Source organism: Oryctolagus cuniculus, chromosome 9 (assembly GCF_964237555.1).
Source record: "Oryctolagus cuniculus chromosome 9, mOryCun1.1, whole genome shotgun sequence".
In the NCBI taxonomy this organism is placed as follows: Eukaryota; Metazoa; Chordata; class Mammalia; order Lagomorpha; family Leporidae; genus Oryctolagus; species Oryctolagus cuniculus.
In genome coordinates, this window is record NC_091440.1 from 78351377 (window position 1) to 78368470 (window position 17094).

General features: G+C 44.1%; 1 protein-coding gene across 4 annotated transcripts in view; it reads left to right on the top strand.

The window, feature by feature from the left end:
* Positions 1-17094, top strand: part of DCLK1 (doublecortin like kinase 1) — a 385516-nt gene that overhangs the window by 347058 nt on the left and 21364 nt on the right. For all 4 annotated transcript variants that reach the window (XM_008273546.4, XM_070049012.1, XM_008273545.4 and 1 more), the window contains 2 exons: positions 1447-1527; positions 14466-14579. In XM_008273546.4, coding sequence (XP_008271768.2) covers positions 1447-1527; positions 14466-14579 — 195 coding nt within the window. The remainder of the gene's footprint in view (positions 1-1446; positions 1528-14465; positions 14580-17094) is intronic.

The following is a 17094-nucleotide window of genomic DNA, read 5'->3' on the forward strand; positions in this document are numbered from 1 at the left end:
ATAACATAGGAAATATGTATGATCGACTGTTTAGGTTATCATAAAGGCTTCAGGTCAACTGCAGGCTATTAGTAATTAAGTGTGGGGGTAAGTCAAAAGTTATATACAGGCAAAGCATTTGGTCTAGCAGTTAAGATGCCTCCATCCCATATCAGAGTGTTTGTGTTCAAATCGTGGCTCCATTCCCAATTCCAGCTTCCAACTAATGTGGACTCTAGGGTTAGGGGTAGGGGACTGGTGATGGCTCAGTAACTGGGCTCCTGCCACCTACATTGGAGACTGGAATTGAATTCTTGCCTTCAGCTCAGCCCCACCCCAGCCATTTGGGGGAGTGAATCAGTGGACTGGAGATTTCTTGTGCTTTCCATCTATGGCCCTCTGTCTCTCTCCCATTCTCTCTACATCAAAAATTAAAATAAAAAGTAAATAAATGAAACTATACACAGATTTTTTGATTGCACTAAGATCAGAATCCCTAAGCCCTGCTTTGTTCAATTGTGTTTCCTTTATATTGATGAGGCTAGAAGCTTTTGAAGCCATTTTTACGTATTTCCTTAGAATTCCTTGGCTACTAAGCAATAGTTATTTCTATTTTATCACCTAGCTGTTGGCAAGTCTATTTCTTTTCTTATTCCATTATTTTTTTTTTTGACAGACAGAGTGGACAGTGAGAGAGAGAGAGACAGAGAGAAAGGTCTTCCTTTTGCCATTGGTTCACCCTCCAGTGGCCGCCGCGGCTGGCGCACTGCGCTGATCCGAAGCCAGGAGCCAGGTGCTTCTCCTGGTCTCCCATGGGGTGCAGGGCCCAAGCACTTGGGCCATCGTCCACTGCACTCCCGGGCCATAGCAGAGAGCTGGCCTGGAAGAGGGGCAACCGGGACAGAATCCGGCGCCCCGACCAGGACTAGAACCCGGTGTGCCGGTGCCGCTAGGCGGAGGATTAGCCTGTTGAGCCGCGGCGCTGACCTTTATTCCATTCTTACAAGGCTAAATATGCCATCTAGGAATTAGGAGGAAAAAATGATTTTGACTTTCATCTGCCAAAGTGTAAATTAATTAAAGTATTCTTAACATGTGACCTCTATATTAAACTAATTAAGAAGTTTGTCTTTTAACTGTAAAACCCTAGACAAAGATATGAGTATTAATTCATTAGCTTTGAGTAATGTGTCTCTTTTCTACTGTAAACATGTATTATGGAATTGATTTTAATATGAATATTTTATCTTTTCTGTCAACCACATGCTGTATAATTATGATTCCAGTTGCTCACCTTCCCTTTAACTTTCAAAGGCATTACTCAGGTAACCATGGGTAAATGGAATTGATAAATGAAAGATGTGGAGCTTCCTTGAATGCTTTTCCAAACTGAAAGAGAATTGCGTTTGCAACACCCAGGTTTTCACCTTAAAAGTAAAGTAAATGAAATCAATGTTCGCCTTACAGGAGCTCATCACCATGATGCTGTTGGTCGATGTCGATCAGCGATTTTCAGCCGTGCAAGTCCTTGAGCACCCCTGGGTTAACGTAAGTGACTTGTTTCCTTCCATAGAGCCATTCCTGATTTTCCTTTTAAAAACTGTTTACAGGTTTCCTAATGATGTTGTCTCCCTTTGAAAATGTTGTCTTTGGGGTCGCTCCCCTCCCCTAGATGTGCCCGGCCAGTTACAGGGTCTTAGATTTGTTCTCCAGAGACACAGGCTCAGTCCATTTCATTCCTTCCATGGGGCTGCCTTCTAACTGGGGAGGTGTATGTGACTGCTGTTCCCATGCTAACACCTTCTCTCTGCAGTCCAGATTAGGGCTAAATAATCACTGGTGAAGCAGAGCGATTTTCTGAGTTAGTCCTTTTACCAAAAGTAGGAGTAACAGAGGGTTTCTGCATACACTTTGGAGTACAGTAATGCAACGCCTCTCAAACTTGAATCTGCTCACCAACCACCCAGACATCTTGTTAAAATGCAGATTCGAATGCAGCGGGATTGAGGCTGTGCATTTGTAAAAGTTCCCAGATGCTGCTTCTGTGGTTGCTCTTTAAGTACAAGAGCATAAGTGTATTTCTCCAGTTATTTCTCTGCAGAGCGGCAGAACCCCATTGTTTAACCCTCTTAGTCCTACAACTAATTGAAAAGGATGTTTTTAAATTAACAATAATAATAGTTAATACAGAGTGCTTAGCTTCTGGAGTTTGTCGGTACTATTTGAATGAACTACCTTGAATGAACTGATTGTGTTCCTCTCAGCATCTTTATAATCTGGTTACTATTGTCATTTCAGCTGGTAGGTGGGCAAATTCCATAAGCAAGTTGAATGGTTCTTACTACCAGAATAGAAGGCATGTAGATTTGGATGTAGACATAGACATGGACATGGAAAAGGACAATCATAAAACTGTCAGCTCATTGATAGAAATTTTGCCAGCCTGCCTTCTGGTGCTGTATGATCTGGCTGGAAATTGATGACAACAAAACATTCCACTTCTCTGAACTGTCACCGGGGCAGGTAGTTAAGTAGCTTTTTCCCAGAGTAACTACTACTGAGGACAAAGTATGACCGAAAGCACGGTCATCACACAAGGTGACAAGAGCTTGGAATCTTGCTCTTCTGCCTGATGGCCACTGGCAGAGTTTCTAGTAATTTGCACATCTGAACATGATTCTTCACACTCCGCTGGGAGGTTTTATGTCTATGTGGCATCCTCCAAAAGTTCATAAGGATGGAAATAAATACAAGTTTAGGGACCAGCATTTGGAGCACTGGTTAAGACACTGCTTGGGATACCCATATCCTATATCAGAGTGTTTGGATCTGAGTTCCAGTTCTGCTTCTGACTCAAGCTTCCTGCTAATGCCACCCTGGCAGGAATCAGGTGATCGTTCAAGTGCTTGGGCCTTTGGTACCCATTAGAGAAATCTAGATTGAGTTCCTGGCTCCTGGGCTTCAACCTGGCCCACCCCTGGCTATTTTGGGCATATGGGAAATGAACCAGGAGATGGAAGAACTCTGTATCTCCAGTCTCTCTGCCTTTGAAATAAATTTAAAAAATCAACCAGTAAATAAATAAATGTTGAGGCAAGTTTATTCTGGTATAAAAATATTTTAAAATTCATACATCTTTTTATAATATGCATTTTCCATGAATTTGTTGAAGACTGCTCTATCCATGAGTTTCAAAACATTTTGGTCTAAAATAAACATATTTTAATACCATTTCCATGAACTTTTAAAAGCCTCTCATAAGACTATGAATGAGCATTTAGAGAGTCACAGCAAAAAATACAAACCCCCACCCCGGTTCCTAGGATAGAGGGGCGGGGGATGGGGGGCAGCCATCATCCAGGGTGGTGTCTTCTGGCCTCAGCAACCTTTGCATTTATCCCAGGCTGCCAAACAAAAATTATCCTTTCCTATGAGAGGGGAAGGGGTAAGGGAGCATCTTGAATCTAATAATAATAAGCCTTCTATATGGGCAAGTGGATATTATTTTACCCATTTTTTTCAGATGAGGAGACTGATGCTATGAGGGGCGATTTGCCCAAAGTAGTCATGCTTGCAGTTGAGCCAGAACCTGCAACCAGGCATCCTCACGCCAAGCCCAGATGCCATAAAGTCCTGTGCACCACACTACTGCTCTCCCCCTTTGGCATACATGAGTGCACTGTATGGAAATCAGCATTGTTATAATGAGAATTGTTACAAGTTGGCAGCCTTTCCAAACTAAAATACCTAGATTATGGCACTTTTCCTTCAGGTATGTGGAGTGGAAGTGGCACAAGCCAGCTGTACTCTCTCTTAGTTCTGACTCAACTATGTGGACTAATTCAAAGCCCAGGGCCCATAACTTATCAAATTGCATGTTAGTCCCAGAAGGATAACCACACGGAATAAACTGGAAAATCTGAATTTGAAACGTAGCCTTTGAAGGCCCAAAATGAGTCATAGAGGACAAAGATTTGTCAATGGCAAATGGCTGTTAGAGCTTTCCAAACACAGAGGGCCACTGCCAGCCAGACCCGCGCTCCAACAGCACCGCCTGATGCTGCCTGACAGTCAAGGGCAATCAAAGAGGCTGCCCCAGCCCCCAGAGGGTGTCCTGGAAGGCTTCTGGGAAGAGATGGCAGAACTCCGCCCTGGAGAGGCTGGGAAGTGGAGGCCCGGCAGACGACTCCAGCAGGATGTGGACATTTGCAAGAAGCAAACTTTGTGAATAAGAGTGAGTTTGGCGGTGGTCTGGAATGCCATTGGAAACAGCGTAATCATTCACCCTGATTCCAAACCAAATGACTGCATCAGTAATATTCCACTCGATGCAGTAAATAAGAAGAACCTAAGCAGCCTTCCAGCTGTTACCTTGGAAAAGCGAGGCTGCTCACTTTCCTAGCTTGACATATATACAACTGCATCTGCGCCGTAACTTTCTGCCGCCTCCACCAGCTCCGCGCACACTGCTACACCTGGTCCCACTTTGCAGATAATTAGCTTCCTCTGCTCTCTCTGGAGCTTGGACGTCTGCTGTCATTTCAGTTTCCCTCTCAGATTCCCTAAAAACATTTCCTAAAAGCAAGGATAACATTTAAGTAATCATCCAAGAGATTTAAAACTTAAAAGAAATACCATTTAAATAATTCAAAAATATTTTTACCTTCTACTGAAATGCAGAGAGAAAAGTCTGTTGCTTTCAGTAAAAGCCTTTTAAAACTTAAGCTATAAAGTGGTTGCTTCATTTTTGAAATTATTTTTACACAGTAACTCAACCAGAAACCTGCTTATTTTCTGTGCCTCAAAATAATAAATTAAAAAATGAGGTTTCACAACCAGCATTTAGGATTTATTGAAGTCACTTGAACAAAAACACATGCACAACCAAGCAATCAAAATAAATAAATTAGGAATGTAAAAGGGTATCCATTTAACAAGACATTTTGCATTTGGCAATCAAATTATATCTGATCCCCACAAAGGACGCTCCCTAAGGGGGAGAAAGGTAGTAATCATTATGTGAACCCTAAGGAAGGCCTCAGGAAGCTCTTCCTGTGTTCTCATTAGTTCTAATTTTCTCTATTGCTGATACAGTGACCTTTCCACCTGGCACACTTGGCACTGAAAAGGCAGTCTCTCAGGAAGCAGAAGGCACAACACAAGGGCAATAGAATCAAAAACCAAGTCAGCAAAAGTCGCTTGTTTTAACCCCGCTGCAGGAGACGCCTCTAAGCCCTCATTTATTTTTCATGCACTCTGGTCACGAACCTCACCGTGTTCCTGTTTGTCCTTGACTTCTGATGTCCTGTTGGAAGGATCATGAGTGAGGCCTCCCAGGGCGAGATCCCATGAACCAGTCAACAAAGACGCCATCACTATGTGGCCATGCGCCCAGGAGAAGAATGGAGACTCCTGGAAGTTGCACAGCCTCCCCCAGCTGCATGACCTTGGAGAAATCACTTCTCTCCTCCAAACCAGTTTTGCTGTCTGTGGAATGCACTAAGTAGGATAGGCCTCTCCTGTTGTCGTGAGCACAAAGAGAGGATCATCTATTCCAAGGGCCTCAAAAGACCATCTAGTACTTATAGGCATTTCACATATATATGCTGAATCGGACTGTGGGCCAGGGTCAGCTCTGTCACTCTTTGCTTTCTGCCGGTGAAATGCAAATTGTGATCACAGCTGGAACATGATCCTTTATGTGGGCCACAGATCCACATAGATAATGATGCATTAGCAACTCTGTGGCCTGCTCCAGTATCCCAACTACCCCCCTACCAACCGCAACTGTTCCCATTAGGGTTCTTTGCCTCATTACTCATCAAATGAAGAACCATATAATTTAGGCATATATAACATAAGCATGGAATAGGCAATAATATATCCTTTTTCCAGATTTATTTTTATTTATTTGAAAGCAGAGTGACAAAGAGACAGAGATAGATACAGATCTTCCATTTGCTGGTTCACTCCCCAAATGCCCAAAACAGCCAGGGCTGCGCCAGGCCAAAGTCAGGAGCCAGGAACTCCATCTAGGTCTCCCACAAGGGTGACAGGGGCCCAGGCGCCTGGGCCATCTTCTGCTGTCTTCCCAGGCGCATTGTAGGGAGTGCTATCTGAAGTGGAGCAGCTGGGACTCAGAGCAATGCTCTGACATGAAATGACACCATCTCAGGCAGCAGCTTAACCCACTATGCCAGGATGCTGGCCTCAAAAATAATAGATCTTGATCATTCTGGGAATTCAGGAAAAAGTTGAGTCATTTCCCCCCTACCCAGTGATTCTTTATTGGTGGAAGTGTAGGTTAGTGATAAGTTCACAAATTGAACTGATGTTTCAGAAAATTTCTTTATTTAAGATTTATTTTATTTATTTGAAAGAAAGAGTTACAGAGAGGTAGAGACAGAGACAGAGAGAGAGGTCTTCTGTCCGCTGATTCACTCACCAGATGGTCGAAACTGCCAGAGCTGAGCCAATTTGAAGCCAGAAACTAGGAGTTTCTTCCAGGTCTCCCACATGGGTGCAGGGGCCCAAGGACTTGGGCCATCCTCTACTGCTTTCCCAAGCCATAGCAGAGAGCTGGATCAGAAGAGGAGCAGCCAGAACTAGAACCGGCACCCATATGGGATGCTGGCGCTTCAGGCCAGGGCTTTAATCCACTACGCCACAGCGCCAGCCCCTCAGAAAAATTTCTTATTTGTAATCAGGGTCAAATGATCCTTATTATACTATTTGAAATGCATTGCTGTCATTGCACTTTGATTTTCAAAATGTTGACCTGCCTTAGCCCTTGTTCTCCTGAAGCTCCAGGATGCAATAATTCTGCACATCTGTTTTACTTCAAATTGTTTTCCAAAATTTGCTGATGAGGAAACTGGGCTTCAATGGAATCTAGTTTGCAGCTCAATGGAGTCTCTAGTCTGAGAGCTGAGTTTTGCCCAAGGAATTCAAATTTAATTGATCTGCCCTGGGCATCTTGGCATCAAGATTTCAAAAACTCCCAGGTGATTATAATGTGAGACCAAGTTGGAGAACCTTTGTCCCAGGGAAAGGACTGGTTTCAAAGAGTCAATACAGTTATTTAATCAATTCAGGATTTCCAATCACCTTCTTGACCTTTGCATTGTATTTTACCACCTCTATCCTCTAAACTACCCTTCTTAAAAAGCACTGCTCAGGGGCCCGCACTGTAGCACAATGAGTTAAGCTGCTGCCTATGATGCCAGCATCTAAAATGGGTGCCAGTTAGAGTCCTAGATGCTCTACTTCCAATCCAGTGCCCTACTAATGTCCCTAGGAAAGCAATGGAACATGGCCTGGGTTCTTGGACCCCTGTCATCCGTGTGAAAGACCCAAATGAGGTTCTAGGATCCTGGCTTCCTGGTGGAAGATCTCTATCCCTCTCTCTCTCTGTAACTCTGCCTTTCAAATAAATAAATTGCTTTATTTAACAAAGCACTGCTCAGCCAAGATATTCCAAAGGGGGAAAAAACAATAGGAAAAGGAAAAAAAAATCCAGGAGCCTTGAAAATCTCCCAGGATATTCCATGCTGACTAATAAAAACCAGCACTGCCCATTTGGTGCCGCAGTTACAATGCTGCTTGGGACACCTGCGTCCCATATCAGAGTGCCTGGGTTCAAGCCCCATTTCCACTCCTGATACCAGCTTCCTTCCTGTTAACCACACATTGGATGGTGGCTCAACTAGTAGGGTCCCTGCCATCTCAATTGTGCTTTTGGCTCCTGGCGTTGGTCTGGCCCAGCCCTGGCTATTGCAGACATTCAGGGAATGAACCAGCAGATGAAAGCTATCTCTTTGTCTGTTTGTCTCTCTCACTCTCCGTGTGTCTTTGCCTTTCAAATAAATTAATTAGATTGTTTTAAAAAGTCAGCCCTACCCACACAAAAATATGGACGCATTCATCTCAAGTTGTTAGAAATTAAGCAAACTCCAATGCCACTGCAATAATATTTGGAAACACTTCTCTGTGCTGGTGAATTATCCATGATGACATGGAGGTTCACTTTCCATTTGTACATCTCATCTTCTCCTTGCTCCGAAGTAGATCTTAATTTACTTTCCCTGTTCACCGTAGACACAGAGAATGCACCAGGCCATACTGACGAGGGTCAAAAGACCTGGGGCGCTGTACACCTGGGGATGGTTAACCAGAATCATGGGGCAGCACATAGGAAGGTGAAACTGAACTGCACTTGAAGAGGATGCTAACAAACTTGGAACTGTTTAAAAACTAAATCCGAATATTCTGGTAGTGAACCGTGCAAGACTGCCATGCTTCTCATAAATTTACTGGTATGATGTAGAGGCTGGCAATGAGCACACTGAAAACCAGATCCATGATTCAAAACCAAAAGTTCATGCGGGAAGGAGGATTTTCTAAAGCATGACCCCTGAAATCATTTCCCCAAGGACAGAGGGGAATTCACTCTACTGAATGACTTCACATCCGAGCCCCCCCACCTCCGCCCCCGCCAGACCTCCCCACAGCTCTTCCCAGCAACCCCTAGAGAAAGGGGAAGCAGGAGGCTAGGTCTCCTACAGACAGCTGTGAGAGTTCATTTTCCATTTTGCAAACTAATTTTGTCCTTGTCAGTCGCAATGCTCTGCCAAGTGGTAGATGGCAATTTCTAAATCAAAACCCACTAACCTCAAACCACAACCAGCCCGTGTCAAACTTCAGAAACAACTCCCAAACCAGAACGTATGGTAATAATACTCTAACTATTTGTAAAATACTGCCAGGTTTGTCACGTTTAGAAAATTCATTGCACATTTTTGGCACATAATCTATTCTGAATAATGGTGATAAAGATGTATATATAAAAATGTATGTTTTTAATGGCCCTATTTATTTTATTGATGCAAGACAGTAAGTTAACTAAATCTCCATCGTGAACCCGTATGGCTCAGGTACAGTTTAGATCCCAGCAAAGCCAGTTGTTTATGTCTTTTAATCCAATTAGACTGAAAGCCTCCGAAATTTATGTAGAAATGCTGCAGGCTCTTTTGTTGCCATGGTGTGTGTATATATGTGTGAGTGAGGTAATGTATGTGCATGCCTGTATGTGTGTGTGTGTGTGTGTGTGTGTTAGCTCCTCTATCAGAGACCCCTTATTTCATTGGGGAAAAAAAGTAACCTGAAATGTTCTAAGATTTATGAAGTCGAAAGCATCTCTGACAACTTGCGAGAGTTGTTTCGCTACTTTCATTGCTTCAGTGTGAACTAATAACCCAAGGGAAGCTCAGACCTTCCCCAGAATTTAAAGTTGGAAGGCTGAATGTCTGGGCCCCGGCATAAAAGAGTTGCTAGAAGCCTTGACAGGAGATTAGGACGGCTCAGGGCTGGACAGTGATGACGCAGTCCATAGCCAGGAGGTAAGAAAGCAGCCTCCTGGTTCAAGAGCTGGCAGCATGAGACACAGCAGGGACAGGTGACTTTCTGGCAAAGGTGGTAAGGCTGGGATCATCCAGCAAGTGACAAATCTCCCTTGGGAAGTTAAGAAGGGTGCTCCTGTGGAAATCCAGCGATTTTTCTCCATATTCACACCCAGCCTGTGCCATTACAGCAGCACACAACTGGCCCGGGACAACTTCACTTCGTCCCATGTGAGCCAGGCCTTGAGTGCCACCTGCTGCCAGGGGCCCCCTGGAGCCCCAGCCCCCACAGGTCACGTTGCCGCATCCCAGAGAGGGGGACCCCCAGTCTCTCCTTTATTCTAAGCTTCTGTGTTCCTCCGGGCCCCTGAAGTGCTCGTTATTCCTTTCATTGACTTCCAAATCCTTCCCAGGCTCCCTAAGTCCTGTCCAAATGTCTCGGGTGTTTTCAGCCCCTAATTCAATTCTCACTCCCCTCCACTGCTGTGTGTCTTGCATCATGGAAACAGTGATTCACCGAGCATTTCCATTCAATATTTATGGAGCCCTCTGACAACCAGAAACTATGCTAGTAAATGTCCTTGATAGAAAGAATCCACACTTTGGGACCTGGTTCAGTCCTGACTTGACCACTGTGTGACTTTGAGCAAATTACATTACTTTGCTAAGCCTCAGTTTGCCCATCTTCAAAATGGGACTGCTTATGCCAGCCATAGAAGATAGTCTGAAAATGAGATCTATGTACATCATTAGGACAGGCTCTTGTAACAGGTGACTCTTTTTTTTAAATGATTTATTTATTTACTTGAAAGACAGAGTTACAGAGAGGCAGAGGCAGAGAGAGAGAGAGAAAGACAGGTCTTCCATCCACTGGTTCACTCCTCAGATGACCACAATGGCTGGAGCTGCGCCAATCCAAAGCCAGGAGCCAGGAGTTTCTTCCAGGTCTCCCATGGGGGTACAGGGGCCCAAGCACTTGGGCCATCTTCCACTGCTTTCTCAGGCCATAGCAGAGAGCTGGATTGAAAGTGGAGCATCCAGGACTTGAACCAGTGCCCATTTGGGATGCTGGCACTGCAGGCGGCAGCTTTAACTAACACTATGCCACAGCACCAGCCCCGTGGGGACTGTTGCATTACCTTCTCCCTGTGTTTCTCTTTTCATTTGCTTCGCCTACACCTCAAAGCGGGTTTTACTCCTTCTTTCCTTATTTCATCTTACCTCAAAAAAACGGAAAAGCCTACCCAGCCTCCATCAGCAAACTGCTTCATTTCTACCCCTTATCCCTGTCCCTTCCTCCTGTCTCCAACCCTCCCTTTCTACCAGCTTCATATCCTGGGACCAAATGAGTTTCTTTTGTCCTATAAATCTTCCCCTGACCCACTTCCCAACATGTTTGGCAAACTACTTTTTAATCAAAGCTGCATATAACGCCCTTTGCCCGAGGTATCCTGGAACTCCGTTGCGAGATGGTGAGAAGTACAGTTGCAGTCTTAGGAGTGAGGCACAGTGTGCGTCACAGCATCTAAGTGATGTTTCACTAGGCAGCCCTCCAAGTTATGCCAGAAGCATACTTCCAGTATTTCTAAGACTCTCAGGCTCATTTAACCCCTTGTCAAATGTGTAAATGCTCGCAAGAATTCTAACTTAGAGGAGGTTGCTTGGCCTCCCAGTTAGGACACCACTTCCTGTATTGGGGCTCCTGGACTCCAGGTCCCGACTCCTGCTAATGCAGACCCAGAGAGACAGTGGTGATGGCTCAGGTAACTGGGTTCCTGCTACCCATGTGGGAGACCAGCGTTGAGTTCCTCACTTCCAGCTTTGACCTTGGCTCAGCCCCAACCGTTACAGGCATTTAGGGGAGTGAACTAGCAGATGGGAGTGCTCCGTCTCTCCCTTCTCCTTCTCAAAGAAAAAGTAAAATACATACAATTAAAAAAAAAAAAAGATCTACTTTAGATTGCAAGGGCAGTTGTGTGACTAAAATTCCAGGGGTCTGTTCTTCATCCATTTAAAAAAAAATTTATAGACACCATTGAAATTTGTCCTGCATGTCAAACTTTGAACCAAAAAAAAAAAAAAATTCTGATTCTTTGTGATTATAATCAAACTTCTCATTCACTTGCAGAACAGGATAGTGCACTGTGGAAAATGTCTGATTAAAGGAGGGAAGTCCTTCCCAGTTTTTACCTTTAGACCCCTTTTACTAAGAAGCACTGCTTCGATCCTAATTGAGACTGATGCTTCCATCTGGATCTTTGTGGCCAGACTTTTCCTGATCTTTCAGCTTTGTCTGCCATTACTCTCTCAGGCCAGAGGTGAGCTAGTTGACTCATGATTTAGCAAACATGCCTGTGACTTCCCAACAGCATACACTGCTCTCCAAAATCCCACCTCCCCTCCATTCTCGTCATCAAGGGCCAGGTCAAACCCCACAGCCCTCATGAAGTCTACTCTGCTTGCCTGCAAGAGAACACGTCCTGTCTCCTCTGAGCTCCCTGGATGTCTCTGGCTGAGGCATGAGGCTGCACTGCCTGTGACAGCTTTATTATCTTGCTGACTTGTTTCTTTACTGGACAAGGCGTTTGTATACTTTGTTTCCCAATTAGCTCTTCAGGATCTGAGGGCAGAGATCATTTCTTCCCCCTATGCCCTGCCATCCCTGCCATAGCCCTTGTCATCCTAGGTGCTTTGTTCACCCGTTTCTCTTCTCTTCTGAAGTATAATCCCACTCAAATCAAGCTTCAGCCTCTGACTCTTTCTACAATACTTTATGTATTTGAAAGGCAGAGTTACAGAGAGGCAGTGGCAGAGAGAGAGAAGTCTTCTGTCTACTGGTTCACTCCCCAAATGGCCAAATCAGCCAGAGCTGGGCTGATTTGAAACCAGGAGCTTCTTCCAGGTCTCCCACGCGGGTGCAGGGGCCCAAGGACTTAGGCCATCTTCTACTGCTTTCCCTGGCCACAATAGAGAGCTGTGGGGAGCAACTCGGACTAGACTAAGTTACTGGAATTAAGACTTATTCTATGCATCTGCTCTCCCACAATATGGTGCTGGGAGAGGAGTAAAAACAGCTTTTACACAGCTGCCTCCAGTTCAACCAGTAACCTGCAGGGGCTGATCCCGCTCCTGATTGGAGGAGAGCAGCGTACTCGGCGTGTGGGTAGCAGAGTTGGGACTGGTGGAAGAGGACTATGAAAGAGGAGAGAGACAACATGCACCAGGAACATCTAAGGAGAACACCTGAGGAACACCTGAGCAGCCCCCGAGAGAGCCGGCCGGCGGTGTGCCGCTCCCCCGCGGAAGTGGGGAAAGTGGCAGGGGAGGTGGAAGGGTCGGTAGCCAACCCGGGAAGAACCAGCAGCAAACCCAGGAAGGGCTGAGCAGACGAAAGAACAGTGCAGGGTCCTGTGTCGTTCCTCCATGAAGAGGGGGAGCGACAGAGAGCTGAATCGGAATTGGAGCAGCCGGGTCTCAAACTGGTGCCCATATGGGATGTCGGCACTACAGATGGCAGCCTTACCTGTATACCACAGAGCCGGCCCCCATATATTTTTAGAAAAGCGTCTTCCTCCAGATTTGGTGTCAGATGTGTCTTAAGCATATTAATTATTTCTTCTTCTAACCAGTAATGAATAAGTCTAAGAATATCATAAATTAAAAATCCACTGTGTACAGACACTGAACAAGTAAGGAAAGTTTGGTACAAGAGGGCAAGAGTTAAATAAATATATGCATGATATATTGGATAAATGAAATATGCAACTGATTATACCTGCTGTCACCTAACACAAAGAAATATGAATAGTACAGTTTGATACAATGGAAAGGCATTGGGAGTGATGCTTGGAGGAAAATGTCTTGGAATAGGTCATTAGGGACCCAAGTTTTAAGGGAACACAGGGTCACAGAAGAGCATGGTTCAAGCCTATTTTTGTCTATCATTTCCCTACCACCTGCTTCCAGTATAGATACGTAGTTAGTATTAGTTGAATAAATGAATGGCCAAATGCTGGAAGAAGTAAATCCCACCTGGAGAGACTGGCTCATACAAATAGAACAAGCACATCATGCTTAAAAAGCAGCAAATTGATTTTTCTGGGTACAGCCACGGAATTCAGTGCAAAATGATTGGGTGAAAGGAGAGAAGGAAAAAGAGGAATGGCATTGGTCGTGTTGCAAGGATTTTAGTTTTAATAGATTGTAGCACTTTATTATCCATTCATTCATTTAATCAGCAGTAATTTATTAAGCATCTACTAGGTGCCTCTGCAGCATGCTAAGACCTGGGAATTCCATAGTGAACCAAACACGATCTTTGCCTTTAAGAGTCATGCAGCATTCCTGTCAGGAATTAGTAAATGGCCGCTCATTCTCATGGCCCCAGGTATGGCTACTCTAGCAGCACTTAATCCAGGACAGCACTCTATCCAGCCTCAGCCATGGGCGGTTGCTGTGGGGAACAGAGTGAGCGCCAGTGTGGAATGTGTCATCCTGACAGATGATTTGAAGGCAGTAGGGATGGTTGTAATCATAAGGAGGAACTTTCCTCCTGGCAGATTGTCTGGGATTATAGACAACTGATTGAGTAGCTGTGATACAAACCTGAGTTTATTTATAGCCCTATAGCAGCACATGTTGCCAGTTTCCTTGGTTTTGGGTCTAAATGATGGGCTAGGAAGAAAAAAATAAGAGATTCATTTTTCTTTTTTCTTTTCTTTTTTTTTTTTTTTTGTCCAAGTTAACTGGTTCTTTAACATATGTTGCTAGAGCTGTGAGTGTAAACAGATTCTACTAGAAACCAAAATCAACATTTTTTTTCTTTAATTTAAAGCAAAACCCTTAGGGTCAGATGACACAGAAAATTAATTTTACAGTAGAGGTGGAAATGAATGAGCAGTATGTTCAACAATGGTGTTTGGTAAGAAGACATTAGTTGCCTTACTTCCGGTGTCTGAAGAGTGCTGAGATCATTGCCTGGCAGAGGATTTTGGTCGCATTTTCTATGTATCTAATGTTTCTTCTTTCTCCCATCTCTATTTCTCTCTCTCTCACTTTCGCTCTCTTCCTTTTTTTTTTTTTCCCCAGGATGATGGCCTCCCAGAAAATGAGCATCAGCTGTCAGTGGCTGGAAAGATAAAGAAGCATTTCAACACGGGCCCCAAGCCGAACAGCACAGCAGCTGGAGTGTCTGTCATAGCAGTAAGCATCTGAAATATCCACCTGTAACTTTTATAAAGCAGCCCACCTAAGAGACAGGCATTACTCGGGAGGTTCCACCCAGAGACAGCAGAATGGGTCATTTCTTTAGACAGCTCAGCCACTTACTGCACTGGAGGAGGAGAGAGGCTGGTCCACACAGTCTGTGTTGCTGCAGCTCATTCCCCTGGGCTCACATCCTGATCCAACCCCCCAGGGTGTCTTGCTGTAAATGCCTTTTTTTAAGCAGAAAACCTCCCCCACACTGGACTCTGTGCCAGTGCAAACATTTTGGCCCCAAGGAAAAGAGTTCAGAGTGTCCTGTGGCCAGGACCTAGAAAGAAAGGGGAGGTGAGAGAGCCGACGTGCAGGGAGAGATTTGAGTTCCATAGATCTTTATCCTAGTCCTGAACAAAAGCCTACACATCGCAGGAAGCTTATGCAGTCGGATTTTCAGTGAGAGGGAGATGCTGTGAACACCCAGTGAAGTCACGATGTCTTGCTCCTTAGAAATTTCTGTTCCTAACATTGAAGTCTTTTAGCATTCACCATTTGATGGATGCAACTGCAGAGAAGCTCCTCGTCTCTCCTGCTCTGTACACGTAGACATACACAACATGCAATTTGCTAACAGCTCTAGGCAAAGATTAAATTGGACCGAGAAATAATGAAACCTCATACTTCCTGGTGTCATTTTCTAGAGTAAATATATTCAAGGACCAGATTGCTGGAGTTTTTAATAATTTCCTCTTTTTTCAGAGTACATTTTAACAGCATATTCCATGGGAAAAAAAATCACTTGAGCTGCTTTTCTGAAGATACTTCAATGTGGAATTTTTAGAAATTATGAAACAATACCTCATGCTTATAAGCAGTACTGAGTGTTTCACTCCTGTGGATGCTTTTAATTTGCCTTCTTTTTTGTCTGTGCTAGAGCTCCAGCTAGCACTAAAAGATAAATAAGTGACCTGTTTGATACAACCAATCCCAGATGTAGGTTACTGAATATTTGATATGGGCTTCCAGAATGAGCGAATGGTACGAACACGTACAGACTCACTGTTGTACTGTTTGCTTTCGTGTTTCTCAGCTAAACCCTTTCAATAGCAGGTTCCAGGTGTGTGGTAACTGGCACATGAGCAAGCTGACGGTGCTAACAGAGTGCACACCCTGTCAGAGGTTGCCCGAGGCGGCTGAGTTTTTAAAATCCCAAGTTGTTCTCCATGCCCAGTCTCTTTAGTTCTTTCTAAGAAAACTCAACTTTGGTGTAAATTCTCATCCACGTGTTTTGTAGATTGTCAGGATTCTTTGTTATCAGGGAACATTCAGTCAAGTCATAGTGACTCTGCACTAACCCGAACATCCTGGACACTGGTTTCATTTGTTCATGCAAGAGATAAGTCCATTCCAAACATTTGATCCCATGGTTTTCTTTTGGAACGGACTGCCAGCACGCTTGTCCATGAAACGCACTGCTCGTCAGAGAAGGCGCCTTCTCCACCTCGGTCATTTGCTTTTTGCTTCCTTTTCCCCTGGTCTTTTGTTTGCGTTAGCCTTTGGTTAAGCTTGCCTTGGTTGCTCAGGGATGCTTTGTTCACAGTGTTCTGGGAGTCTGGCGATGACTAAGGGCAGAAACTACAGGGCAATTTCCAGTTGACAGACAACATGTATTTGAAAGGAAATCCTATTTTAATCAAACCCAGATAAATTCTGAAGCCTAATCCATATGAGTTCATTAAAAGTTCATCTAAGTGCATCTCAAAACACTCCAGCGAGTATTTGAAAATCAAATTTCCACTGATTTTTTTCTTCTCCATCACAATTGGACCATTTTCAATGTAATTTTGAATGCAGGTTTCTCAGTTCAGCGTTAGCATGCCTCCCCTGGAAAATGCACAAAATGGATAGTTGGCTGTGTGATGCTAAGGTCCATGTTAGTCACACACTTACTTACTCTTCTTGCTACAAACTTTTTTTTAAAAAAATAATTAGTAACTTCACACAAATTCAAAGTAATTGGCTAGTCTGGGGAGAAATATGTCTTGTAAAGTGCCTTGTCAGCTCTTTAGCACAAGTCACAAGTTCACTACTATCATTGCTATGTCCAGCATGAGGCAGAATCTCAGTGTGAATTGCACTTGTTTCAAGAGAATCTGGACTGTCATAACGTGCATTCACTCAGCTTCTCCGGAATGCTTTTCCCTTCGAAGGCATCCCTGCCCTTCACAAGAACCTGTGCAAGGTCATAGGTCACAGGACAGGGCTGGGAATCAGAAAATGGCCAGTTTGGTGGCCCTTGTTATTACCTTTCAGAACGTCATTGGATAAGTCCATTCATATTTCATAACAGTCTTTCCATTCTTAAAGTGCAAAGGTTAAGTGTCACAAGAAAGAGAAGCCTTGGCATTAAATACTATTGTAACTCAAACTATAGCGTGACTACCAAGAAACAATATTTTGTGGTGAGGTAGGATATAAGCAGAAGCTAGAATTATCCTCCTATGTGGGATATTCTAGA